A 27050-nucleotide genomic window follows, 5' to 3' on the forward strand; every position below is an offset into this window, starting at 1 on the left:
TTCTGGTAAATCCAGCCTTCATCATCATAGTAAAGTGTAGTAAATCTTGGATAAAATGCGTTATACCATCATGGATCAGTCAAATTGTCAGTCCACTGGGGCAGGAGACCAGACAGAGGGTTTCTCCCTGATCTAATTCCTTCAATCACTGAGATTCAATCTATAAACTAGTGTTTGCAATCCCAGCTAGGAGGCAATGCCGGCTAACAAGGCCAGTCTTTTGAAGTATCAACAGCTGGAGCGTATTGTGTCTTCTTCACATGTAGGCTATAAAGTGCCTTTGTTTTTTCGCTTTTTTTTTTTTTCTTCCTCAAACGAGATCGGATTTTCTCCCTGCGTGTTTTAAGTGTTCTGATAGGCCTCTGCTGAGTAATGCATGAAATGTTCACTAAGCAGCAAGAAGACGTGTTTGGCCCTGTGACCGCGTGAGTTGTCCGTTCTTGGCTCTCTGTAGAGTTTAATGCATACTTAATGTGGACAGGGAGGGAACAGGACTCAGTTAATGATTATTTCATGGCTCTGGCTGCTGCCTAGCAGACCTAGATGTTGAGTGTCAATGTAGGGAAACATTAGGGGGCGATGAAGGGAAGATCGTATTTAAGTCACATCCACAGGGGGAATGTAGTGTTGTTGATCTCTTCAATATACACACACACACTTTTTAATTGGCTCAACTGCCACTACGCCATCCTATTCAAACCATGTCAAAACTGATATCAGATCACATGGGGACGTTAGTAAATGACCTAAGATCAGTTATTGACCTAAAGTATCCATTTATCGCACCAAATAATTGTCTCTTTGACACCAGCATTATAAAAATTCCCTATGGCGTTATCTTTCTCCTACTGCTCGATGCTATGTGTGTTCTAGGTTAGCATGGCCGCTGTGCTGCTCCCTGGCAATGTGCCAAGATCTCATGTGGGCCTTGTCAGTGTCACACTCACGCTGTCACATATTTGATGTGTGAGGGTGGTGTGCGGTCTGTCATGCTCTCACTGTGACAAGTCGCTGTGCCTTTTGAGTCAGTGGAGGCGAGAGCTGTGTAATTCTCCATCCATAGCCAGCCCTGGCATGTAGCCTCTGTGGACACTGGAAGCCTCGCTTCTCCTTCCTCTTCTCTTCTCCCACACTCCCTCCTTCTCACTCACCATACTTCAGATTTCCACAAGGCTGAAACCCCGAGACAGTCTACACGCAATTACCTCTACTGCTAGCCCTCGAAGCTTTGCCTCGACAGAAGTTAATAATATGACCTTGCCTTACTGGAGTCAAAGTACTGTTATTAAAAGTAATTACGTTGAACCGAAATGCACACTGACTGTAGAAGATAAGACGTGGGAACTCATTTAGTTAGTGCTGGGGCCCCCTGGCCTGCTGTGGCATGGTGTGATGGTGCTTTCTGAGCCTACTTCTCTCAAATAAAAGCACAGCTGTGCGCTTTGTGATAAATCTAAGCGTTTGCCTCCAATGTTGCCCCAGTATTCCCCTAACGTAATCGGATAACTGCCAAATAACCAGTAATTTTTGTTGCATCAGGTACCCCCCCAAGAAGCTGATACTTCACGGGGGTTTATTCAATAAAGCCAAAAGATACAGTCGCTTATGTGCAAAGAGAGAGAAGCACTGTGTGTCCCAAATGGCACTCTATTGCCTATTTAGTGCCCTATTTCCTTATAGGGCTCTGGTCATAAAGTAGTGCACTGTGCAGGGAATATGATGCTATTTGAGACGCAGAGGCAGTCATAGAGGTGGTGGCATAATACCACCTTGTAAGCCCTCTTTGAATGGCCCAGGGGGTGGGGACGCTTACCATATCAAAGCGTGCAGTTTATTGAAACCGGCGCTTGATGCGATTAACGTGGTAAAGTGTCAGTCCAGGGGTAACAGCCGAACCTTGCATAACGCTGCCTCTGTGTTGCAATTTATATCCGAGGGAAAGTGGGATTTCCCTGTTGAAAAGAAACACTGCTTCACACACCCACATTTTGAGGGATTTGAGATTTTAAAGCCCAGTCAACATCAGAGTGAAGAGGCGTTTGTGTTTTATTTAAAAGTACTTCAAATACTGTTTACCATAGATTTGCTTGTGCTTTTGTTTTTTATTGAAACAGATTAAAACACAAGGGACTAAATTGTTTGGTCCATAGCAAAACAACATTAAAATGTTGGTCAACATCTAACAAATCAACAGGGCTCTGCCTATCAGGTGCAAGGGTGTTGTATTCAAAGAGAGAATAGAAGATTCTCAAATAATTGGGACAGGAAGAGAGCGAAGGCTCCCCCATGTAGCTTTCACTTGTCCAGTCATTTCCAATTAGTGATTGCCTCAAGGAAGGGAGAAATGAAGGATGCACTTTTGAAATATTTGAACAGGGCCTCAAAGAGAGAGAGAGTGAGAGAGAGAGTTCTCTCTTGATCCCAATTTTGTTATCTTGCCTCTCTAACCCTCCTGATGTGGTTCTCCCGTAGCGGCGAAGAAGTCCCAATGGCTGGAGAAAGAGGAAAAGGCCCGGCAGCTGAGGGAGAGCCAGCTGGACGAGCGGCGCAGGAAGCTGGAGGAGCAGCGGATCAAGACAGAGAAACGTCGCGCCGCCCTGGAGGAGAGGCAGAAACAGAAACTAGAGAAGAACAAGGTCGGTTGTGAGGGAGAAGGGTGAAGTACCCTTAGACGCTAATCTTAGGTCAGTTTAGCATTTTCCTCACTAACGGCAAAGGTTAGTATTGGGGGAGGGGCAGCTGATCCTAGATCTGTACCTAGGGGAAACTTCACCCCCAGAACGGGTGGTAACACTCCTCACAGCAAGCCAATATTAGAGCCCCGATGATCGTGAGTTCAATCCCCACGTCCGCCTTTCTTGCTTTCCCTTCTACTAACCTGTCTCCCCCATCTATTTCCACACTGTCTCGATGAAGGTCAGCATTTTTATGCTAAAGGAGTGGTGGAATTCCACTCACCTTAGTAAAACAAGAGAATAAGGTGGGTGGGTAACAAGAAGAGAATGAGTCAGAGAATTATTAAGTGGTGCTAACCTAGTATTTCTCCATGTTTGGTATGAAGGCGCGGTATGAGGCTGCCCTCCAGCGGTCCACTAAGAAGACCTGGGCTGAGCTCCGTCAGCAGAGATTGTCCTGGGCCGGGGGCCTCAGCCAGAACTCCAGCCAGAGAGAAAGTGAGTACCTACCTCTGAAACAGGAACCCAGAACTGGAACCCACCGACCCAGACACTGCCTCACCGATACACACTGGACACTATCTTGCCGAGCCAAACGACTGTTTTTTGGCTTGGATCATTTCTTTTCACATGGTCCTTCCCAGCACGGTTTCAGCAACTATGGTGGATGCGTTACCAGGCCAGCCCAGTACAGCTCGTTTTGGCTCACTTCAGTAGTGTGAAAAAGGTACTATTGTGCAGATATTCACATTCTACCGAGCCATTTTTTTCACAGTCTTACGGTTGTTTTGCACTTTAAGTAAACCATAAATTAGGTCACTCACTTTACAGTATATAGTCAGTTAGTGACAGTCAAACTTGAATTCCAGGCACCTTCAACCCTATTAAGCAGAGGAGGTTCTCCGTGATTCAGTCTGGCATCAATCAGCCTGAGCAGCTCCTCTCAGCCTCATCACAGATACATAGTTATCTCTAGTTAAATCACTGTAAGATATCACACACGCGCACACACACACACACACACACACACACACACACACACACACACACACACACACACACACACACACACACGACAGGTGGGTTGATGTCCCTATCTGCTCTTGCTGGGCTGTACTACACTACAGCAGTCTAATTTCCCTGTACACGGAGGGAACATTGGCTTCATTCCGGAAGGAAATAGCTGGGTAATGACACGGCTGAGGTGAATATGAGATGTCCAGGCATGGTTGAGGTGTATATGTGTGGTGTGTGTGTGGTGAGGGGGGGGGGGGGGGTTATGTGCCAGATATGTAGTGATGCCCTGCGTTTTCCCGGTCTGCGTTTGTGCGACATACTCAAAATGTTTCTGTAGAGGGTCTCTGGTGATTCTACGGTGAACCATTTTTCTTAAAGGATTTCATATTATTCATATTTCATTGAAAGGAATGAAGGGGAGACAGCTAGAATGAATATAAGTAGCATGAGGGGTTCGACCGGGATTCGAACCCACGTAAGCAGGGTTACAGACTGTATGTGCACGACCAACCTCAGGCACATAGTGTAGGCTACTGCATGACTGGATGTTTCATTCAGGGTCTTTAGCCCCTAGATACAGATAAAGTATTGGTTCTTCAATGTGATTCCCGTATGCTGGTACTTTAGAGCCTGCAGTAAGCGCGGCGTTATCAATCATCAACACACATCAGACTAGTGGTCGATTCATGTTTCGCTAGCATTGATTCACGTTGCCAAATACCCCTTCAAGTCAAATGGAGTCGGTAACATCAATGTACGTGGTAAGAGGTGTATGAACCGGGGATGTCTCTCTCTTTCGCTCTCTCTCTCTCTTCCTGCTGTTCTCCACCTTTGCCAACTCTTATGGTCACAATGAACATAGACGTTGGCAAGACAGCCAAACAAATCTGGGACCAGACTACGTACTTTATGAGCCATGAGTAATGGCAAATGTTTACCGCCAAATCAACCTGCCCCCCAGCCTCCTCTTTCAGACCCAGTGCAGTCGAAGACCGAAAGGTAGGGGGAAAAAAAGAGGAAAAGACTGAACCGTAGCAAGCGTTAACAAACAGGATACAGTGGACTACTGAGAATCCAATAGAGTTATTTAGGAAGAGGCAGCAGAGGTCTATCTTGGCCTGCAGACAAAGAACCTCTTCCTGCCCATCTCTAACAACAACCCATATCTGACGAGGGACATTTAGGACAGAGACATCCAATTCCCCCATTAACATTAATGGGGGGGGGGGGTGGTGTTTAATCAGTGGGTTGTCTCAGTAGTTCCCTCCACTAGGTGCCAGTTGTGTTACATGTGTGTCAGTTGTGTTACATGTGTGTCAGTTGTGTTACATGTGTGTCAGTTGTGTTACGTGTGTGTCAGTTGTGTTACGTGCGTGTCAGTTGTGTTGACTGACATTGGTATTCGTTTGTGTAGTACAGCATGTTGTGGTAACAATAACACTGTTACTACTTTGTGTACGGCAGGGCTCAGGTTGGGACGAAGATGGGACGTGTACTCTTTCACATTCTAATCATGTCATTGCAGGTTAGACATATGTGTTCACAGGCCATTGATAGTCAGTCATTTTCCGTGTTTCGGTGTCACTCGTTCACAAACAGTCAAGTGTGTCCATTTTGAATATCAACACCTAACTGAATGACGCATGACCCAGTAGACTCAACACAATATTTCTTTCAATGTATTTTTTCAGTGCGTAGAAAAAGCTGCGTTATTTCCCTCTACCATCAATTGTCTGTTTTCAGATTGTATTCGATTTTTGGTGGAGGCTCCTCGAAGTATACTTTGACATGACACTTTGACAGTTAGAATGTCTATTCTGTTTCCCATCATCTCCATGTGGAAAGGAATGTAAAATAACACTGTCAGATGAGAAACGTTCAATACAGAGATTTTATTATTTGGTTTCTTTACTGAATCAGAAATAGTTGCCCTCTGGAAATACACTGTTTTGGTATTTGGATGTTTGCTGTATGTATGTATGCGTGTGTGGGGGGGATTGATATCACCGTGACACATCCTGGAGGTCTCCCTCCGCTGTGTGAAACAGTGTGACCCACCATCTCTGTGGACTACTCTCTTGGCTTCGCAGGCAGATGCTCGGTGTCGGCGGTCAACCTGCCCAAACACGTGGACTCGGTTATAAACAAGAGACTCTCCAAGTCCTCCGCCACCCTCTGGAACTCCCCCAACAGAAGTAAGACACGTCAGGCCCCCTTTTCCGGGAACACCCACTTTTCATATCCGTTCCCTCACAATTTTTTTTTTTTTCATTCTCCACAGTTTTTTTTCTCCCCACTGTCTCCAATCCAATCGCCTGTCTGTGTTCGATGGTTGATTACCGAATGATTTTCACCTTCCAAATTCAAATCCACCCTAGTTTTTTTTCTTCTGTGGTTCATGGGTTATGGTTTTTCTCCCTCCCTCTGCATTTTGTTCAGTCCCTGCATTTATATACTTCATACTTTGGTGTGAATATATGGGTTCATTTACTCTGTCTTCATATTTTATGTCCCACATTTTTGGTGTTCTTGGGTTATTCATCTGCTGGTGATGGTCATTTCATGCTCTTTGGTATGTGTGTCAGTATATGTTTTTTCACTCACTGGAGAGTCTTGGTCAATGTCTTGAATGGTGATGGTGATGATGATGATGATGAATGGGTTTTCAGGCCTATGCTATCCCGAAGTAAATACACTGTACTATGTGGAACCTAGTAACTCATATTCAGAGTTACTCACACAAGTCAGTGGTGTTTCAGTGCACCGAGAACACCTCTGCAGGTGCAGAGTTCTTTCAGAAGTACATGTCTAAATAGGTCGCAGTGTACCGGTGCGAACACATAGGAACTTTAGTGTTTAAAATAAATAAAAAGTCAACCACTGAAAGACGAGTCAGCGTTTTGAGAGAAAGCGCATTCTGAAAACTCCACAGGAACACCTGTGATGCTTGAAAATAGATTAAGGGGACTCTGCTGAAAGCGTAACCCTCTCCCTCTTTTCCTCTCTCTTCTTCCCCTCTCTCGTCTTCCTCTCTCTCGTCTCTTCCTCTCTACCTCTACTCCTCTTCTTTCTCCTCTACCCCCTAGTTCTTTTGTCTCACTCATTGTCTATCAAAAGCTCACTCTCCTCTCTTTGTTATTTCAGTCTCTCTCTCGCACACTTTCTCTCTCTCTCTCTCGCTTTCCCTCTCTGCTGGATAACCTTATTATCCTTCAGGGCAGGTTTAATAGGGAAGTGAGATGTGATTTTTGTGTACCGAGACCCAGAGCAAACCTCTGCGCTGGACTTCTTTCATCTCTCTCTTCCCTCTCCTCTCTCTCCTCCCTCGTTTTTCAATGTCAATGTTCTGAACAGATGCCTCCGTAGCCAGAGGGTTTTTTTGCTAACTCTGGCAGTGCTTACTTTGTACTGCTCTGGCATAAAGGTTGTGTTCTTCCTCCCTCTCATGTTATTATGCGTCTGGAAGTTTTCCCAGTCTAATATGGAACCCACCATTTCCCCATAGAGCATAAGAATGGGGCGTAGGCCTGGGTTGGTTTGAGGCTTTATTTGGTGTGAGTGTTTACTAGAGGCATAAGGGTTTATGCGGGTGAGATATTGTCTTATTTGATCTGTCGTTATAATATATAACGTAGGAAAGCTAACTGAGCAAAGATTATCTCATTGTCGATATTTTATATAAAAGAACGAGAAGCAAAAGGCCTTTCTGTGACACTGTGATGACAATGCGATATTGGATCATTACATTTGAGTCATTTACTAAAATGGGGTTGCAATAGTTATCAAACAGTTAGTGGGTATAAGGTGCATATTAAAACTGTTTGAACACTGACGTCGTCTGACGTGGCGAGACAGAAGTGGAGATGTTCACGGTGGCTCTAAGAGGCAAACCGGCTTTGAAAATGAAGCTGGTTTGCCCCTTAAGGCCAGCGTAGGACTTTGAATATATGTGATAAAATTGGTCGTGTTTTGTCCTCTCCCGCAGCCCGTAGCCTCCATCTGAGCCCGTGGGAGAGCAGCATTGTGGACCGACTGATGACGCCCACCCTGTCCTTTCTGGCCCGTAGCCGCAGCGTCGCCAGCGTGCTCAGCAACGGTAAAGGCCGTAAGTAGTTATCCCACTCCCACTGGGTTAGATGAGACCTGCTATTGGCGGGGGTTGTTTGTCATTTAGAACAGCATCTCTCCAACCTCTCCTCTTGGCCCCCAGCACTTCCAGCTATTTGATCATTTGTTCCAGTCAGAGCTAGCACATCTGATTCCAAATGTCAACTAATCATCAAGCCCTTGAATGAGCTGATGAACTACGATAATTCTGGACACGACACAATTGGGAAACGTTTGAGGGGCACCGACGAGAGGTTTGAGAAACACTGATGTAGGGTGTGTGAAGTGATGTGTGGCAATGAATACCTTTGTTGCCTGTGCTCTGCTTGCGTTTTTAGATATGGGTGTCGTATTTATTTCTCTTCCTTCCTTCCTTCTCTCTATCTCTCGCCTGCTCTCTATGTGCCTCTCCTTCCCGTCCCCTCCAGAGTCGCCCCTATGCCCTCGTTCGGCCTCGGCCAGCCCGCTGACGCTGTGTGCCCACCGGCCTCACCACCGCTGCTCCGACCGCTGGAGGGTGACGTCCAGCACGCCCGACATCACCCAGCGCCGACGCGACTCCACGCCGGTACGTCAACCATCCTTTTTTCTTTCCTTTCGTATTTTTCAATTTCATTGACTGGATAGAGAGGAGAGAAGATAGAGAGATACAAATCGAAAGAGGGTCATAGACAGTGAAGGGCACAAACAGACACGACTCGACCCCTGTCGCCCGCAGGCCTGCGTGGTCCGAAATCTGAAGCGCCGACTACAACCATCCCTTAACGTTTAAACACAATAGAACACCGTTTGGCACTTTGAATAAGCTAGAATGTACTATGTGTCATTTGGTTTTGAGAGAGATGTTTTTATCCTCATTAATACCTTTCTGATGGTTTGTGTCTCTTGTCTCTCTGCAGATAGAGAAGAAAAAGAAAGAGAAGAAGGACAAGGAGCGGGAGAACGAGAAGGAGAAGAGTGCTCTCAGCAAAGACAAGGTGCTGAAGAAGAGACAGTCCTTACCCAGCATGAGGCACAGACCGGACCCAAGGTAACCTGTTCTCACGTGGATCTACTGTATCTGCATTTGGCACAGTATAGCACTAAACACCCTGTACACACTACTGAGCCGAGCCGAACCAAGCCAAGCCCAGCTGTAGTGTATTGGCCTGTTTAGTTGTTGAAAACTTTCAGGAAAGGACAATGTTTAAAGAACATATACAAGCCAGCACAGCATATGTAGATTGGGTCGACATTATAGTGTGAATAGGGTATAAGACTTAAAATTAGAGCTTAGAGTGTTTCCTGAGGTTAGGGATACAGTAAGAGACAAAGATAACCATGACTGCGAGTGCAGATGGTGAAACCAGTGTGTCAGTGTGTTGAAGTGAACTCAGGCTAAGACTTAAAAGCATGAGGCCCCTGAGCCGAAGGATATTTATCCAGCGCGTTAATCATAGCCGGCCGCGGGACATGGAAATGGATGGGGCTCACTGACAGATGGAGGGAAGAGAGAGAAAAAACGAGTGCTCTGACTTAACAAAAGGGTCTAGGGAGAAAGGGAGAGAGAGAGGGAGAGAGAGAGAGGGAGAGAGAGAGAGAGAAATGTAATGTTTACTGTTCATTTTTATTGTTTATTTCACTTTTATATATTATCTACTTCACTTGCTTTGGCAATGTTAACATGTTTCCCATGACAATAAAGCCCTTTGAATTGAATTGAGAGAGAGATGAGAATGCCAGATGCCTTAAGGAAGAGAAGTACACACACACACCACTCTGGTATAATGGGACGACTATTACACTGTCTACTGCTGGGAAACCATCCCATAATGCTCTGTCACAGACCACACTATGTTACACGTGTTAGGTTGTGTAGTGTCTGACCCTGCTACCTGGTGAGGTCATGTTTATTGACTGCTGTCTGAGACTTGAGGTTAGGGAGGCACATATGTAACAGAAACAGTTTTAATAGTATTACTTCATTGGAGGTATTAGTGGTAGTCTCCTTGCTTTATTGTGTATAGAGATGGACTATTTTTTTATCCCTAGGGCTGGACATGACTAAATGTTCGACTAAACTTTACTTAACTGTTGTTTGCTTATTATTATTTACATATTTCTAATGATTTCTAATGATTTGTCGGACATACTGTTTGTATTCATGTTTTACATAATAGCTCCCTCCCTCCCTCCCTCCCTCCAGTCCTAGTCCCTTATCCAGACAGCGAGCTGCCTCACCCGCCACTACTCCTAGAGCAAGACCTTCCTCCTCCTCTCCCAGCCCCGCTGCCTCCCCCAAACCCCCCTCTTCAGCCCGGGCTAGCCCCTCCACCCCCAAAGCCCGGCCCAAGAGGGCTAGGACCCCGGCCCGGGTGGACCACGGGCGCACCTCCTCCCCCGTTCCCCTGGAGAGGGCCAGGGAGACCCGCGGCCGTAGGTCAGCCACGCCCGAGGAGCCCAAAGGCAAGAGTGAGTAATGCAGTAGCTAGTTAGTACCCCCAGGTGGAGGGTTATATGTGTAAGTAAAGTGTACTCTTACAGGGATCACAACTGTGCAGGATCATTTTAAAGGGCTTAATCAGCGTAACCACATTCACTTTAAGTGGGGGGGGGGGGGGGTGTATTGTTTATGTTGTTGGAATGAGTTCAATTGTAACACTAGACGCGTAACTCTCGGCGAGCGTGAGACACTCCTTTTCATTTCAATGAAGCGCGTAGGCAGTGCGGTTCGTGACAGGCTTGCGCTGCTCAGTGTCAAATGACTCTCTGGTTCTATTTTCAAGATTTCAAAGTAGCTGACTTGATAAAGTGGTTCGGCCTCTGCTCGCATTGATGTTAAGTTAAGCTTCCAGTGGAGCAGGGAAACAACCCACTGCTTCTGCAATGCCCCAGAGTAGTTCCTGTGTTATGTCACATTTAAAGCCAGTTATATTTACATTGACATTAAGCTCTGTGAATGGAAGTCCTGTCTTCAGTCTAGTTATGGTGTGGTTTGTAATGGTTTGAAAAATGGTTTGAAAAATATGGACTCACTCACCCTAGATAATTTAGAATTTGATAGATTTGTATGCACTTGGCACACAAGCCGTGAGAACACTATATACCCATATAATTCAGTACCTTTTCATTTCCCCCTGACACAAGTTGGATTTTAGTGTGTCTGTTTTCTATTGGCCGTCGCCCTGCCACGGCTGATTCATACTTTGCTTCTTCAGTTCTTTGTGGTTTGGCTCAGTTGTTCCCATGGCTGAGAAGAGTGAACCTGAAAATCAAACTGGAAAAAGTGAATGTGTGCGCACGTGCGTGCGCGTCGGTGCACTGTAGCGCCGGCCCAGCCTCAGGATGATTACCGTCGTAGTTAATTAGGCACGCCGACAATGCCAGCTCGTTAAGTGAGTTACACAGCTTCTCTGTCTTTCTCTCCTTCACACACAGCGAGGAAAAGCAGAGGAGGTGCTAATTACTGCAAAAATGCTATAATTACAAGTTTACAGAATCCAAAAATGGCCAAAGTTTCCATGCTTTGCCACTGTTTGAATTAAGAACATCACAGAGTGTCTCACATCAACCAAGAGGAATCTAGACCGGAGGTCTAGTGTACTTGTCTTAATGTAATTACTCAGTTTTATCAGCGTTTCAGCTTAAAGAAGACGATAGTTTGAACAGTGATTTGTCTTTAGACCACTCTTATTGTATTTTTCCATTCCTCTCCTCTTTTCCTGCTCAACTCTCTCTCCAGGCTCCCCCGTTCCTTCAATCGTGGTATCCTCCGCTCCGGCCACACCCCCTTCACTGAGTACACCAGTCACGACGGCCACCGCCACTCCCTCTGAGGTCCCTCCTTCCGCCCAATCAACCCCCAGTGTCCCTGCATCGTCCCCAGCCCCAGCCTCCTCATCAGCCAAGCCCATGGCGGGCACCAACAACCCAGAGGAGGCCGCCCGGACCCTGGCCGAGAAGAGGAGGCAGGCCCGAGAGCAGAGGGAGCGGGAGGAGCAGGAGAAACGCGAGCTGGAGGAGAGAGAGAAGTGAGAGTCATGTTATCCTCATGTACAGTACATAAACCCACACTGGAGAGAGCCACTGCAGCGTCTAGTCGGGTTGCAAAATTGCTGAAATTTCGGTTGGAGGATTCGACCATTATCCTTTCTACTGTAAATACAACCTATGTCTTACCAGCTTGAAGGGACAAGGTGGAAGTAACCATGGCAGCACATCACAATTTGAATAATTTCAAGTGTAAACCATCAACATATGGAGTACAATACAGTTCTCCACCATGTCATATGCATGGCAGAATTAGACCACTCGGCATTGTCTATGATACAGTATGTGTGGTGCTCGTGTTACCCCCCGGAGGTGTGGAGCTGTTGACATTTGTGTAACGGCTTAAGTTGCCCCCCTCCGCTCAGGTTTATGAGCTAAAAAGGATTTCCTGCGTCAGCCTATTGTAGCACGTTGACAATAGTTACTATGTGACCACTGGGTATTTATGTCGTGACAGCTGTCAGGCTGGGCAACGGGCTCCTGTTGCTCTCTGTTCCTTTCCATTTTATCAGCAGGCAACTATTTCCTTATAAAATAGTTTCATTTCCTGATTGTGTTGAACTTTTTATTTTCCTGACACAGCTATTGCCAAAGTAGTACAAAGACAAAGATTCACTCTTTAAGCTAGAGCACATGTTAACTGATTTATTGTAAATCTAGATGTATACAGTGCATTCGGAAAGTATTCAGAACCCTGGACTTTTTCCACATTTTGTTAGGTTACAGCCTTATTCTAAAATGTGATTAAATCTTTTTTTTCCCTCTCATCAATCTACACACAATACCCCATAATGACAAAGCAAAAACAGGTTTTTAGAATTTTTTTGCTAATTTATTAAAAATAAAAAACGTAAATATCACATTTACGTAAGTATTCAGACCCTTTACTCAGTACTTTGTTGAAGCACCTTTGGCAGCGATTATAGCCTTGAGTCTTCTTGGGTATGACGCTACAATCTTTGCACACATGTATTTGGGGAGTTTCTCCCATTCTACTCTGCAGATCCTCTCAAGCCACTCCTGCGTTGACTTGGATGTGTGCTTAGGGTTGTTGTCCTGTTGGAAGGTGAACTTTCTCCCCAGTCTGAGGTCTTGAGTGCTCTGGAGCAGGTTTTTATCAAGGATCTCTCTGTACTTTGCTCTGTTCATCTTTGCCTTGATCCTGACTACTCTCCTATTCCTTGCAGCTGAAAAACATCCCCACAGCATGATGCTGCCGCCACCATGCTTCACCGTAGGGATGGTGCCAGGTTTCCTCCAGACGTGACGCTTGCCATTCAGGCCAAAGAGTTAAATCTTGGTTTCATCAGACCATAGAATCTTGTTTCTCATGGTCTGAGAGTCTTTAGGTGCCTTTTGGAAAACTCCAAGCGGGCTGTCATGTGCCTTTTACTGAGGAGTGGCTTCCATTTGGCCACTCTACCATAAAGGCCTGATTGGTGGAGTGTTGCAGAGATGGTTGTCCTTCTGGAAGGTTCTCCCATCTCAACAGAGGAACTCTATAGCTCTGTCAGAGTGACCATCGGGTTCTTGGTCACCTCCCTGACCAAGACCCTTCTCCCCCGATTGCTCAGTTTGGCCGGGCGGCCAACTCTAGGAAGAGTGTTGGTGGTTCCAAACTTCTTCCATTCAAGAATGATGGAGGCCACTGTGTTCTTGGGGACCTTCAATGCTGCAGAAATGTTTTGGTACCCTTCCCCAGACCTGTGCCTCGACACAATCCTGTCTCGGAGCTCTACGAACAATTCCTTCGACCTCATGGCTTGGTTTTAGCATGCACTGTCAACTGTGTGACCTTATATAGACAGGTGTGTGCCTTTCCAAATCATGTCCAATCAATTGAATTTGCCACAGGTGGGCTGTAAGTTGTAGAAACATCTCAAGGATGATCAATGGAAACAGGATGTACCTGAGCTCAATTTCGAGTCGCATAGCAAAGGGTCTGTATACTTATGTAAATAAGGTATTTCTGTTTTTTATTGTTAATACAGTTGCAAAAATGTCTAAACCTGTTTTTGGTTTGTCATTCTGGGGTATTGTGTGTAGATTGGATTTAGTTTTTTTTAAATCCATTTTAGAATAAGAGTAACATAACAAAATGTGAGAAAAGTCATGCTTTCCGAAGGCACTGCACATTTGTAAATGAGCCTATGCTTTGATTGGTAGACTGGTTGGATAGAGAGCCCCTGGTGATACATTATAGGTTGTATTGCTCGCTAGACTCATGGCGACACAGCGAAGGTGGGTAGGAGACTGCATTATAGGTAGGATTGCTAAATGCTTGTCGCCCTTTGCTCAGGGTCCTGCGAGAGGAGCGTAAGCTGCGGGAGGCGGAGGAGAGCCAGCGCAGAGAGGAGGAGGCGCGCCTCATGGCTGAGGAGCAGCGCCTGAGAGACGAGGCCCAGCGTGTGGATGAGGAGAAGGAGGCGCAGGAGAGAGCCAGGGCAGAACAGGAGGAGAATAAGCGCCTACAAAAACAGGTGAACAAGCACCCCCAACTACCAGCAGACAGAGGGGCTGTGTCTGTCCATCCGTCTGTCCGTCTGCTTTTCTTATTGTCCACCTGCTTTGTGACAGAGAGCCTTCTGTAACCCTGTCTGTCCCATATCACTACTTTAGCCAAGTTGGTCATCTACCTGACCTCATTTGATAAGGCATATCTCAAAACCAACCTTGTTTCGTATATTTGTTCAAATCAATTTCAACCAATGTGATTTGTCGTTAGCGTCGGTCAATATTTTCCCAGTGGCTACAGACATTGACATTAATGGCACATTGAATCGCCCCTTTCACTGTTTGGAGATCAGCAGAAAAGGCCCGAGTCCGTTTGACTCACTGACAACTTCCTGTGTCTACCAATGGTTTTACCGCCGTTGCTCAGGAGCAGTCGAGTCTAGGATCCCGACAAACAGATGTCAGTCAGTGAGCCAGAAAACACTGATTCAGAGAAGGGTTTGTTTGCAGTGTCAACATAGACTGTGTGATAGGAGATAGGAGCTGCCCCTGGGGTTGTTTGGTTTCTGTCTAAGTGGTGGTTTTCTCTGGCTGACGACCCTTTGATACCCTCTAGTGCGCTGTCAATGAAGTGTCATTCGTAGTTTCAATAATGATGTATTTAAAAAATACAGTAGGCTAGAAAGGGTATTGTGTTCAATGACAGGTTCAATACAATGACAAAATTCTAACAATGTTAGAAATATTCACTTCTGATACCACAAACAGTGACTGTATAAAGCTACAGGAAATACTATCTCCCTCAGGATAACGCATATACAACAACACTATTGGTGGTAGTAGCATGTTATTAGCCTCGTAAAATCCATACGATAAATAGCAAACTAGAATGGACATTGGCGTCCCAGCAGTGTGACTAAAAGGGCTGTCGTCTTGGTCAGTAATATAATGTATCTCTACGGTAACCCTTACGGATTTCACATGAATCTCACATGTGATCCCATGTGAATGAAGTTAATGTGTTAACATGAAACCACATGCGCGTAAGCATATGTTCCAAAAACACATGTGAAATGTATTTTTTTTTTCTATAAGATTACATTGATTACATTGTAATCTGTATGCTTTCCAGAGAGAGGAGGCTGAGGCTAAGGCCAAGGAGGAGGCTGAGAAACAGCGTCTGGACAGAGAGAAACACTTCCAGAAGGAGGAGCAGGAGAGACTGGAGAGGAAAAAGGTAAGAAAAGATCCATGCATTCATTCTACTACATGAGTATACCCCACCAGAGTCCTCTCTACCCTGGTACCCATATCTGTGTGTATAGCCAACTCCTATCGAATTCCAGCTATTGCCACTATTGCCATCTCCTTCTAGAATTGTCATGCCAAACAGACTGGCACCGTAACAGACTTGCAGACTACTGTATTTCTTCTGTACTGTACATATTCCAAAGGTACAGAGGGAAATGTTTAGTACACATTACAGTAAGCACACACAGGGCCTTAGATCAGTCAAAAGGAACGTTGTTCTAGTAGCAACAGGAAATTATGCTTTAGCTTATGGTTACGTTTCTTTTTGTTTCACTCTTTAGACAAGGATTTGTTGAACATAATATCAACTCTCATATTCCTGCCGCCAAGAAGAATGATGTTGGCTTATCCTGGCTACTTGTTTTGATTTAAACAGTCTCTGTTTGTTTGAGCAGAAGATTATATACTAGGTCCAAGACCTCAGGCTATATATAAACAGTTATGGTGGAGAGTGAGTCCTAACTGGCCCAGTTCAGTGTGCAGTCCAGGGTTATGTGTTCTGCCCGCACCTGGTGTACCACTCACAGTCAGACCATACTGCAACCCTCTGAGTCTGCTCTCTCACTCTTGCTCTTTCTTTCTCTCTTACTCACCCTCTCTTTTTCTTTCCGCCTGTCTCTTGTCCACCTTCGTCCCTCACTCTCCTATTCTCTCCCCCCCCTTCTCTTTCTGTCTGTTTCTCTCTCTCCCTCTGTTTCTTTCTCTCCCTCTCTTTCTTTCCCTCTCTCTCTCTTTCCCTCTCTCTCTCTCCCCTCCTCGCTCCCTCTTTTCTCCCCCCTCTCTTATCTGAGGCCCATGCAGCTCAGCTGGTCGAAGCAGCTCCACATTGTGTGTTGAGCCAGGCTCTAGTGGTATTACTGCACAAGAACAGTATGTCCTCTACCCAAACGCCTGCTGAGTCACACGCCTCTGCACACTGCTCCACAGCTGCTGTTACATACCTGACTGGGTATGGATTCTGTGGATCACGCACACCAGTGGAGGCTGCTGAGGGGAGGACGGCTCATAATAATGGCTGGAACGGAACACGTGGAGTGGCATCTGTTGTACAACTGACTCGGTATCCCTTTAATGTATTTGATACCATTCCACTTATTCCGCTTCAGCCATTACCACGAACCCGTCCTCCCCAATTAATTTGCCACCAACCTCCTGTGGCACACACGGATCACCTAACTTTCCACTTTACCAATAGCGTGTATCAAAACTCAACATCAGAGCTGCCCCGCATCTGGCATATCTGTATGCTTTACTTGATTTATGGCAGCTAGCTCTTCTCTTAGCATCATGGCTATCTTGCATTCAGCTAGGCCGTCATTGTAAATAAGAATTTGTTCTTAACCGACTTGCCTGGTTAATTAAATAAAGGTTAAATAAAAATAAATATCTTGTACCAGGTAGGATTTGGGTGTTTGTTTAGCTGTTCGGTGCCAACAAGGAGTCCATTGAGATGAAGTTACTGCACAGTTACTGTATTACTGTGATTCAACCCATGGGGACTGAGCACTTAATCTGCATCCGCCATTTTGTTAACATTCTCAGTCTATTCCCTCTCTCTGATCGTTGTGCCTTCTTCCTTAGCGTCTCGAGCAGATCATGAAGAGGACGCGCAAGACAGACGGAGGGGAAAAGGTACGTTTGTTGTGAAGGCACAATGGCAATGCACTTCACTCGATTTAAAATGCATGTAACACGTGATAATCTATCTCTGTAGAAAGACACCAAGTCCCCACCTCCTTCCCAAGCCAATGGCAAAGAGGCCGAGAGCAGCAAAGGTAAGCAGAAAATGAAGAGCAGTGTAAATGGCGTCCATCTTTGTTCATTATATTGCTCTTGTGTTCAGGAAATCGATGTTTGGACTCGGAGTCAAACAATTCATCTCAATTAATCCTGAAAGGAAATGTATTGTAAATGTATTGGGCTCCCGAGTGGCGCAGTGGTCTAAGGCACTGCATCTCAGTGCTAGAGGCGTCACTACAGACACTGGTTCAAATCCAGGCTGTATCACGCACATTTGGCCCAGCGTCATCTGGGTTTGGCCGGTGTAGGCTGTCATTGTAAATAAGAATTTGTTCTTAACTGACTTGCCTAGTTAAATAAAAACATTATAATTTAGATTAGTTCATCAATGATATCCGGGGGGAACGGATTCAAACATCAGTGGGTCCCTGGTCCTTTTCCAGCCTATGTTTCACTGCCACATTAATGGGGAAGTTCAGCTCTAGATACTGACTGGTTTAATAAACAAATTAAGTCCCACTGGGCACAGATGTCTATTCCAAGTTGGTTCAACGTTGATTCAACCAGTGTGTGCCCAGTGGGATAATATGGCTTCTTTGATTGGATGGCTGTATCTGTCTTAATGTTAACTTTGACATTTGTTCACTCAAAATGAAAATGCAAATCCCCAAGATTTAGGCCAATTTCCAAGTTAGGATTTAGCCGACTGTGTGTTGCTTACGTTTACGTGATCTATTCCCTTCCTCTTCCTATATAATAGGAATCTTGTTGATTAGAATGCAGGGATTGAACTTCTACTTTTTCCCACCTCTCAGTTTAGCTTCAGTACTTTGTCAAGTCAAGTTTATCTAACCCATTTGTAAGTACTAAAAAACACGTTTCGTAAGAGCTCTCAAACAATAGAACAATATAAACATACATATGAACATGCACAGTCAAAAACAGCCAATGTAAATATGTGGCACAATTATCTCATTAGACTAGGCTAAAAGCATGAATGAAGTTAATATGTGGTGCTGCTAGTAAAGTGCTATAGTTACGGACAAAATGGATAAAAGGATAAAAAGGGACCTCCCTTCTGATATGTAGAATGTTGATCTTTGTTTCATCGCCATCTGCACTGTGTTCCCCTTCTCATATGAAGAGTATTTAATACTATTGTTAGAATCCCGGACCCACTGCTTTCATTTAGGACAGTATAACCCATGTGTGTGCTTATTGTTTGCAGTCCAAACCCAGTCTGGGGGATTTTCAGTTTCTGGGAATATTTTATGGCAATGCATTGCATTGCAGGGTTGGATTAGTGACTGTAAATGGACAACTCACCACATTCAGCCCATCAATTCAATTCAGTTTTCTTCTAACATAAGGCACAATAAATACAAATATTCACAAATATTACTCCTACTTATATAACCCTCATCCCCATTTGACCAGAGACACACACACACACACGCACATGCACACGTACACACACAACATTTGCAAATGAGAAGTATGAGTAGGAATGAGAATAGGGGATTTGGGTACATGTGGCCAGGTTTCCAGCATGGTGGAAACCATTATTGGAGGCACTGATGTGGTTGGGAGTCCAGGCAAGTTGGGTGGCGTTACTCCTCTCCAATCAGGCCTTTGGACATACTCACACAAACACACATGCTCAAATATGGACACACACACACACACACACACGCAGTATCTAATCATGAATCCAGCACTGGTCGGATCCATCCTGCATATTGAGTTCTGTCTGTGCTTGCTTCAGGGTGGCCCTGAGAACTGAGTGTGTGTTTTACAGCGGATTTTATTTGTTTCCGCAGCCTCTGCTGACTACCAGCCAAGCCCCGAGATCAACAAGAATACAGAGAACGACCATAGTGGTGAGAGAGACAGGTAAGGTTCAACAACCATGTCCTCTATTTCCTCTTGTGTTAGAAATGTAAAATAGCAAGCCGTGCACTATTGTTATTACAAGACCACCATGCGCGCTAGAAAACAAGCAAACCAGAAACCAGCAGTATTGGATGCCTTCTAATCAAGACTTGTGCCGATTTGTATAGTTTCAAACCACAAAAGAAAACAGAGAGCCTCAATACATAGGCCTACAGTAGAATAGTAGAGATATTGTTTATTTATCTATAGAAATATGTTTTTGTTTGTGAGGGATAGTGTAATACAAGGTTTGAGGACTTCAGTTAGCCTCTGAGGGCAGACCAGGGTTGTATTCCGTCATGTCAGACGTTATGAATGTTGCAGATAGATAGATATAGAGCTGTCACCATTCTATCTGACAATCATTTCTGTTCTACACATTTGTAGACATTTCTATCTACGTTATATCTACAGTATAATGTTACATCTTCCTGAACAGGCCCGAGGGGAAAACCTGCAACTGAACCACTTGGGGCCGCAGTCCTTTTGTCTGTAACCATGTTTCACCCTCCCTCCCACCGTAACCATCTCCCTCCCACAGCTCCACGGTCCATGTGGTCAACGGTGTCCAGCCAGCCAGTCACGAGAATGGCCTGCCTAGCAAGGGGGACACCGCACACTTTGAGGAGATCATCCAGCTAGCCAATCAAGGCAACAGCAGCAATGGGGGGCGGGAGAAATCAGAGAGTGACATGCCCACTGAGCCAATCCTGGCCTTTGAAAGTGATGAGCCCTTCCTGAAAAAAGTGGGCCCCATGAAGCCTCAGCATGTCGCAGGTACATTGACAGAGGGAGAGAGAGGGAACTCCAAGGGCCGGTTCCCCGGACACAGATCATGTTTAGTCTTGGACTAAAATGCATTTGAATAGAGAATCTCCATTGAACATGCTTTTCAGTCTAAGACCAGGCTTAATCTGTGTCTTGGAATCTGTGTCTTGGAAACAGCCCTCAAATGACAACTTAACCTAATAATATTACCTCAGCTCTGCCAATATTTGCAGTGATCCAAGCAAGGAATCGTATCTCGGTGTCCTCAACCTCCGAAGACTTTGAAGGATTATTTTTTACAGTGTTCTTAACTATAGATTAAGCTGGGGTTCATTTACAGCAGTAATAATGGTCTCGCATCTGCTCTGGCAGTTGACTCCTCACATTAGGGCCAGGGTTCACAACGTGCCATAAAGCGGCGCCATGGGTTCGTAGTGTTGTCCTTGGCAACGAAGAGCCATCCGACTGAGCAGGTCAGTTTAGTGCCGTCTCAGATGCAATTCGTCACCCGTGCGTACGTGAGTGTCCCTAGGGAAAGAGAGGGGGTGAGAAAGGGAGGTAGAGGGTGACAGAGGGAATCCTCCAGCCCCCAGTGGGTCTAAGGGGACACAGAGGGGAGGAGGGGGAGTGAGGTATCTTAATACTGACTGCTTTCGCTCCCAGAGCTCCGGTTGCTACTCTCAACACCCAGTGTTGAATTCCATGAGTGTTGGGGAGCTAGCTAGCTGCCAGGGATGGAAACAGAACCCCGGCCCAGTTATGTACCCCCATCCCCCTCACCCTCCTCCCCACGGCGTGGTCAGCATTACTGCCCCTCCCCTTAGTCCCCACCTGCCAGCCTGCCAGCAGGTCATAAATTATATCCAAAGCAAACAGAAGAGGGTAACCCAGCTGCAGAGCTTCAGCCACACGAGCTCCAACAATATGAACCACTTTAATCAGAGTGAATTCACTCTGCCACACACACTGCCTTTAAGTCACAGTCTCAGTCTTTCACAAGTTAACATCACATTTCTAATCTGCCCTGTCTGCATACCCCGCACTCTCTTACCATGATGACTTGGAGGGGTTATTTGGTTTATGGCCGTGGGGCTGGGGGTTTGTGACTGGGGAGATTAATGTATCGACGCTGATTGAATGTTACGATGTAATTCCATAGATTGGCAATCGGGGACATGTTTATTTCTAAACATACCGCCGGGGGCTAATTCAAATGGCGATACTTGTGAGCTATTGTGGTGGACCGTTTAGCAGCCTGACAGGTGCCTCTGTCAATCTATTGCTACTGTTAGCATCAATCAGGCTGTGTTTATCACACTCGTAGCGCTAGCTAGCTATCACTCACTCACATGATGGGCGACTGAATGGTCGTTGATGGTCTGCCATTAAAAGGAGTCAGGATTCTGTCTGGAGCATCTGCTGCTTGGTTTGATTAGCCTCTTCATAACCCTATAAAAACACGCCTATAAAGCCTTATGGGTCCATGCCCTGCGTGACATGCACTCAGGACCTTTTCAAATGTAGTATTTAGCCAGGTCAAGGGTTTATACGCCTTGTCATTAGCAGGGTCAGTGAGGGTGGGTCCTCCTCACACATTTACAAATGCTAAAATTGGCGACCATTTTGGCTCACCATTCAGATGGCACATTCAGAACGGCTCAAAATGGACACCATTTTGGATCGCTGGTGTTTTTCCTTGTTGTTGTGTGGTGTATCACTGTGTTGAAACTGACCCTCATCTTGTCCTCTCCGTCTATTATCTCTCCAGAGGTCCTGTGAGGTGTGCCACTCACGGAAGGCGATTCTTAGGCCCCCCACCTTCCCGAACCCAGCCTCCGCTCGTACGGGTAGAGAGCACCCTTCTTCCCGAAGGGGCACTTCCCCTATGACATGTGCCAAACCAATCACAGACTGCTTTCTAGGCCCCAAAAAACATAAACTTTACCTGGGAAAAGGGCCGATGAAGAAGAAGCAAAAAAAAGACACAAGCAAAATACAAAACAGGATATGACATCATCGCCACCCGACAGGGTGCATCAGTGTTACCATTTGTAGATGGTAGACGATATCACAGCATCAATTCTTCCATAACACTATCGTCCATGGTAGATTTCACCAGCCCTGAGGGGGGAAAAATACACATTTGACACTAATGAGTAATTGTTATTATTATGATGAGTTGAAAGAGAAATGAGTTGGCTTTTTTGTTTCTAATGTTTAGTTTATTTAAGTTGAAGAGAAATGTAAAGACTGGGTACAGTTTTATGTGAATAGTGTAAATGAAAACTTGAGCGTTGGACTAAAGGAGGGAGGGGTCTGTGGAATAAATAGTGTATGAATTTATGAAAGGAAGCCCGATGTTTACTTAACTCCTGCCTTTCAAGGTTTGCCCAGTAACTAATATGTATTGAAAACATAATGATACCGCCTCTGTAAGCATATTTTGTAAACGTTCTGTAAATGGAGCTTCGCTGCAAATAGAATGTCTCCAAAATACTGAAGAAGACGTTTGACAACGTTTTGACAATGTAAGAATGATGTTCTTGCAGCACAGCGTCAGCTGTCTCCAAGGAGTGCTGTGTCGACAGGTTTTCTGTTTGAACTGTTCCATTCCTCAATTATGATTGATTGTACTCTGAAATGAATATAGAAATGAACAAGGGATCAGTTGAATAAAAAACAGCACACACATGGGTACTCCAGATTCAGAATTGGTAAGCCTTGGGTCTAATCAGTGATCCATTCAGTTTAAATCAGTGTTGAAACAGAATGTACACGAGGGCATCGTTTTAAAAGTCAGTATGCAGTTTATTTTTTTTCTAAACCTGAGCAAGAAGCATGATATGTTGCCTCCATTGAGATTCCACAGATTCTAATGTGTTTGAAAAGGAAATGCTGGTGTGTGTGTATATGCTATAAATATATTTTGTTGTGTGTTGAAGGGTCAGAGGGAGTATCGGAGTCTTATTAAAGAGAAAATTGTTGTCTGTGGTTTAGTTTTCCTTCATTTGTTGGATGAGATTTGGAATGACACTTGAAACCAGCAAAAAGACGACAAAGAAAACACTGTCACTTACAAAACTGGCGAGACCAGCCTGAAAAGACAGACATACTGTAGAGTATGTTGAGGTTGAATGTGCTGATTGATTCTCTCAATGTCCGTCATTTATCAGAAACCGACAAATCGGACAAAGCGCATGACGTTTCACCAAGTAGTACAGTTAGGAAATATTTCCCCCTTTTAAGCCCTCAAAGTCCAATGTCAACTTATTTAGACACACTGTTGACAGCCTGAGCAACAAAACACAATGCCACACAACCACCAGAAAACCAGATCTGGAGATGGTTTTGAGTGACTTGTCTTTTAGGGGGGTACAGTGACTTAGCTCAGGTGTCCCCTTCAATTTGGTCTTCTTTTCCCAAAACCCAGTGGGTGTCCATGCCTCCCATGCCCTTACCCCATCAGACCCCCACTGTTTCCACATTCTGGTGGTGAGAGGGGGGCTGACAATGTTGATGAACGTTCGCCATTTGCCATTCGTTTTCCCTGCAAAAGCAGCTGGACTCTATTACCAGCACGATTTATGTCCCTCCGCTCCCCAACGCAAACGCATGCAGTACCGATCATCACACGTACCTCTCATTTGACTAATATGACTTATAACCGCTAATGCACTGTGGCGAGACTAATGAGTAATGTCTATGACTTATTGCTAGACAGTAATGGACTTGGCTAGGGAGAAGTATGTTTGACTTATTACTTCAAACACAGAGTTGCCTTCGCCACACTACTGGTGTCTTGAAAAGTCCCTGTAATGCCTCTAAAGTTTAGAGAATCTCTTCTCTATCTTTGACTCACATTTAGTTTGGTTTCTCGGGTATTGCCTGATTCATGTCTTGAAATGAAGACGTATTGGTTTTCTTATTGACTTAACCTCCCCTGTGTCGTTGGATCAGTGAATATTGATAGAATGTTTACGTGTCCCTATAGAGTATCAACTAGATTTTTATGAGCACATTATCTAACCGTATAAATCTTCGCACTGGGATAACATCTAGCCGACTGACGCAGTTGCTTAGATTAGAATAGTCACTAGAAAATCTATTTAACAGCTGTATTCATCCGGCCCAGCAGAGGGCAGCCATGCAACACAGAGGTGTCAAACCACAGATCACATTTCCCCACACATGTTCACTCTCTCAGACCTCTCAGTCAGTGGAGGCTGGTGGGAGGAGCTATAGGGGGACGGGCTCATTGTAATGGTTGGAATGGAATTAATGGAACAGAGTCAAACGTGGTTTCCATGTGTTTGATGTGTTTGATACCGTTCCATTTATTCCATTTCAGCCATTACAATGAGCCCGTCCTCCTAGAGCTCCTCCCACCAACCTCCAATGCTCTTTCTCTCTCTCTCTCTCTCTCTTTCTCTCTCTCTCTCTCTCTCTCTCAGAGGACCTGAGCCCTAGGACCATGCTTCAGGACTACCTGGCCTGATGACTCCTGATGACCCCAGTCCACCTGGCCGTGCTGCTGCTCCAGTTTATTATTATTTGACCTTGCTGGTCATCTATGAACATTTGAAAATCTTGGCCATGCTCTGTTATAATCTCCACCCGGCACAGCCAGAAGAGGACTGGCCACCCCGCATAGCCTGGTTCCTCTCTAGGGTTCTTCCTAGGTTTTGGTCTTTCTAAGGAGTTTTTCCTAGCCACCGTGCTACTACACCTGCAATGCTTGCTGTTTGGGGTTTTAGGCTGGGTTTCTGTACAGCACTTTGAGATATCAGCTGATGTAAGAAGGACTTTATAAATACATTTGATTTGATGCTCTCAGTCAATAGGGTAGCCTACCAGCGAAACCAGAGAAAGACAGTGTGTGTCATATAGAGAGAGAGCGATTCACACATTCAAATCCCAAACATATCAAAAAGACAGTCATAAAACAGTCAATAGAAATGGTATAGTCGTAGTCAAGCTTTAGTGTGTTCCCTCTCTTGATCCACTAAGTCAAATCCCAGTTGCCCATAGTGCTGCCTAGAGGGTGAGGGGCACTATTTTTAGGCGGATGTCAACAGGCAAGTAATGAGTAATGGAAGGGACAGTGGGCAATGCCAAGGTGCTGAATTCATTCTCAGAGAATGGAGGGTGAAAAGAGGAGGAGGTGTGTGTGTGTGAAAGAGTGTGTGGTGTGGTGTGTGTGTGGTGTGGGTGTTTGTGTGTGAGAGAGAGCGTGTGTTCGCTAGATTTACGAGGCTCTGATGGACATGGAGCAAGATAAAGGTGCCTGTCGGTCAGAGTTAGAGCCTGCCACTCACCCTCCTGGAATAGCAGGGCTGGGTGGCATAGTGGCGGTGCAGATTTGGCAATGTCACTTTGTTGTGTCGGTCTATTATCTCCTCGTCGGGGGACGGAGAGCTGCCCAGCCGGCCTGCTGATAGGTGTACTGGAGGTGTTGCCATTTCAACCCTATTCTTAGATCGCATTCCTCTTCAAAGGGTGGAGGAGTCCATAGGAGTTAGCCTTATAGAGAACAGTAATATAGGAATTAACAGAGCTAATTCAGTCCTCTATGACTTTGTCATTTTATCTGGGTATTCTAAGATCAACATTGGTTGTCTGTTATACTACCCATTACCTATCCAACTACTGTAAAAAGCCTGATGCCTTTGGTAGTCATGTCTAAGTCTGCCTCACTTCCCGTTCACGACGTGGTACAACTTGCGTTCGCTGTTGTTCTTGTCGTAAACCCCCTGCACCTTTTGACCCGTGGAATCTTGTAAACGGTGTGGAAGCGCAAATGTGTCATCTGCGCCTGCCGGATTTAACGAGGTAGACAGGTCAGTGAGGGGTCAAGCCATGCCTGCATCTGAACCATGAAAAACCCGAGAGAGACCAACTTCTGTTTAGTGTTCAAACACACACACACACACACACACACACACACACACACACACACACACACACACACACACACACACACACACACACACACACACACACACACACACACACACACACACACACACACACACGATCACACACACAGACACACCCCTCTTACAGTACATTGCACCCCCTTTATCTGCTCAGCAACAACAACAGGACCCCTTTACACAGCTGCTATCTGATGGCAACGCATTAATGGCATGCCACAGAAAGGCAGGCACTCCAAATGAGCCCATTTCTTTATCCCTGGAGGTGCTGTTCCACCTCCAAGCAGACATGGCCTCTCAACTGCTATGATGAGAGACAAGGGTTTCTAACAGCTGCCCCAAACCCCATCTCACGCTCACACACACACAGACAGACACACACCAGAACCTATCACCTCCCTTCAGTGCCTGTTGTTATGGAGTTGCTGTTTGAAGTTCCAGGGAGGTCTCAGGGCCCACGTCCCATGGGGAGTAGCTGACTCTAGAAAGGTATCAGCTGGAGCATTGTCACACCTTTTGGAGTTAATTTTCATGCAGGCATATTCACTCTTTGATGAGTGTGGACCCCCAGGGAGTGGACCCTTGGGTTCTTATGGCCTCTGACCAACCTTTGGAGTTAATTTTCACTCAGGTATTTCCTTGGGCCACTCTTTGATGAGGTCCCCCTGGGTTGATGTAGAGTGGTGTGTGGGCCCTCGGGCCCTTTAGGTCTGTGACAACCGGCACACACATTGCAGTCCTCTGAAGAAATGCAATGTTAACTTTGTGTGCACGACATTGTGAAGAAAAGCATGTTGGTGTTAAGTTAGAACAGACTGGTGTTGTTGAGAAGGGAAGCATGAGCTTTATAGATACATTACCAGTCAAAAGTTTGGACACAGCTACTTATTCAAGGGTTTTTCTTTATTTGTACTATTTTCTACATTGAATAATAGTGACGACATCAAAACTATGAAATAACACATATGGAATCATGTAGAAACCAAAAAACTGCTAAACAAATCAAAATATATTTTATATTCTTCAAAGTAGCCAGCCTTTGCCTTGATGACAGCGTTGCACACTCTTGGCATTCTCTCAACCA

General features: G+C 45.3%; 1 protein-coding gene across 12 annotated transcripts in view; it reads left to right on the plus strand.

The window, feature by feature from the left end:
• The window catches only part of LOC106583045 (uncharacterized), a 63282-nt gene extending 40258 nt beyond the window's left edge, over nucleotides 1–23024 (plus strand). For 7 of the 12 annotated variants that reach the window (XM_014166879.3, XM_014166806.3, XM_014166822.3 and 4 more), the window contains 15 exons: nucleotides 2473–2636; nucleotides 3062–3173; nucleotides 5783–5887; nucleotides 7678–7797; nucleotides 8228–8367; nucleotides 8699–8829; nucleotides 9985–10250; nucleotides 11521–11809; nucleotides 14128–14308; nucleotides 15415–15519; nucleotides 17175–17225; nucleotides 17308–17368; nucleotides 19154–19226; nucleotides 19807–20042; nucleotides 21802–23024. In XM_014166879.3, coding sequence (XP_014022354.3) covers nucleotides 2473–2636; nucleotides 3062–3173; nucleotides 5783–5887; nucleotides 7678–7797; nucleotides 8228–8367; nucleotides 8699–8829; nucleotides 9985–10250; nucleotides 11521–11809; nucleotides 14128–14308; nucleotides 15415–15519; nucleotides 17175–17225; nucleotides 17308–17368; nucleotides 19154–19226; nucleotides 19807–20042; nucleotides 21802–21812 — 2045 coding nt within the window. In that variant the 3' untranslated portion in view covers nucleotides 21813–23024. The remainder of the gene's footprint in view (nucleotides 1–2472; nucleotides 2637–3061; nucleotides 3174–5782; nucleotides 5888–7677; nucleotides 7798–8227; nucleotides 8368–8698; nucleotides 8830–9984; nucleotides 10251–11520; nucleotides 11810–14127; nucleotides 14309–15414; nucleotides 15520–17174; nucleotides 17226–17307; nucleotides 17369–19153; nucleotides 19227–19806; nucleotides 20043–21801) is intronic. The other 5 variants (XM_045704268.2, XM_014166871.3, XM_014166850.3 and 2 more) reach the window with 3 other exon arrangements.
• The last annotated feature ends 4026 nt before the right edge of the window (nucleotides 23025–27050 follow it).

The sequence above is a fragment of the Salmo salar genome, chromosome 02, assembly GCF_965601325.2.
Source record: "Salmo salar chromosome 02, fSalSal1, whole genome shotgun sequence".
NCBI classification, from domain to species: Eukaryota; Metazoa; Chordata; class Actinopteri; order Salmoniformes; family Salmonidae; genus Salmo; species Salmo salar.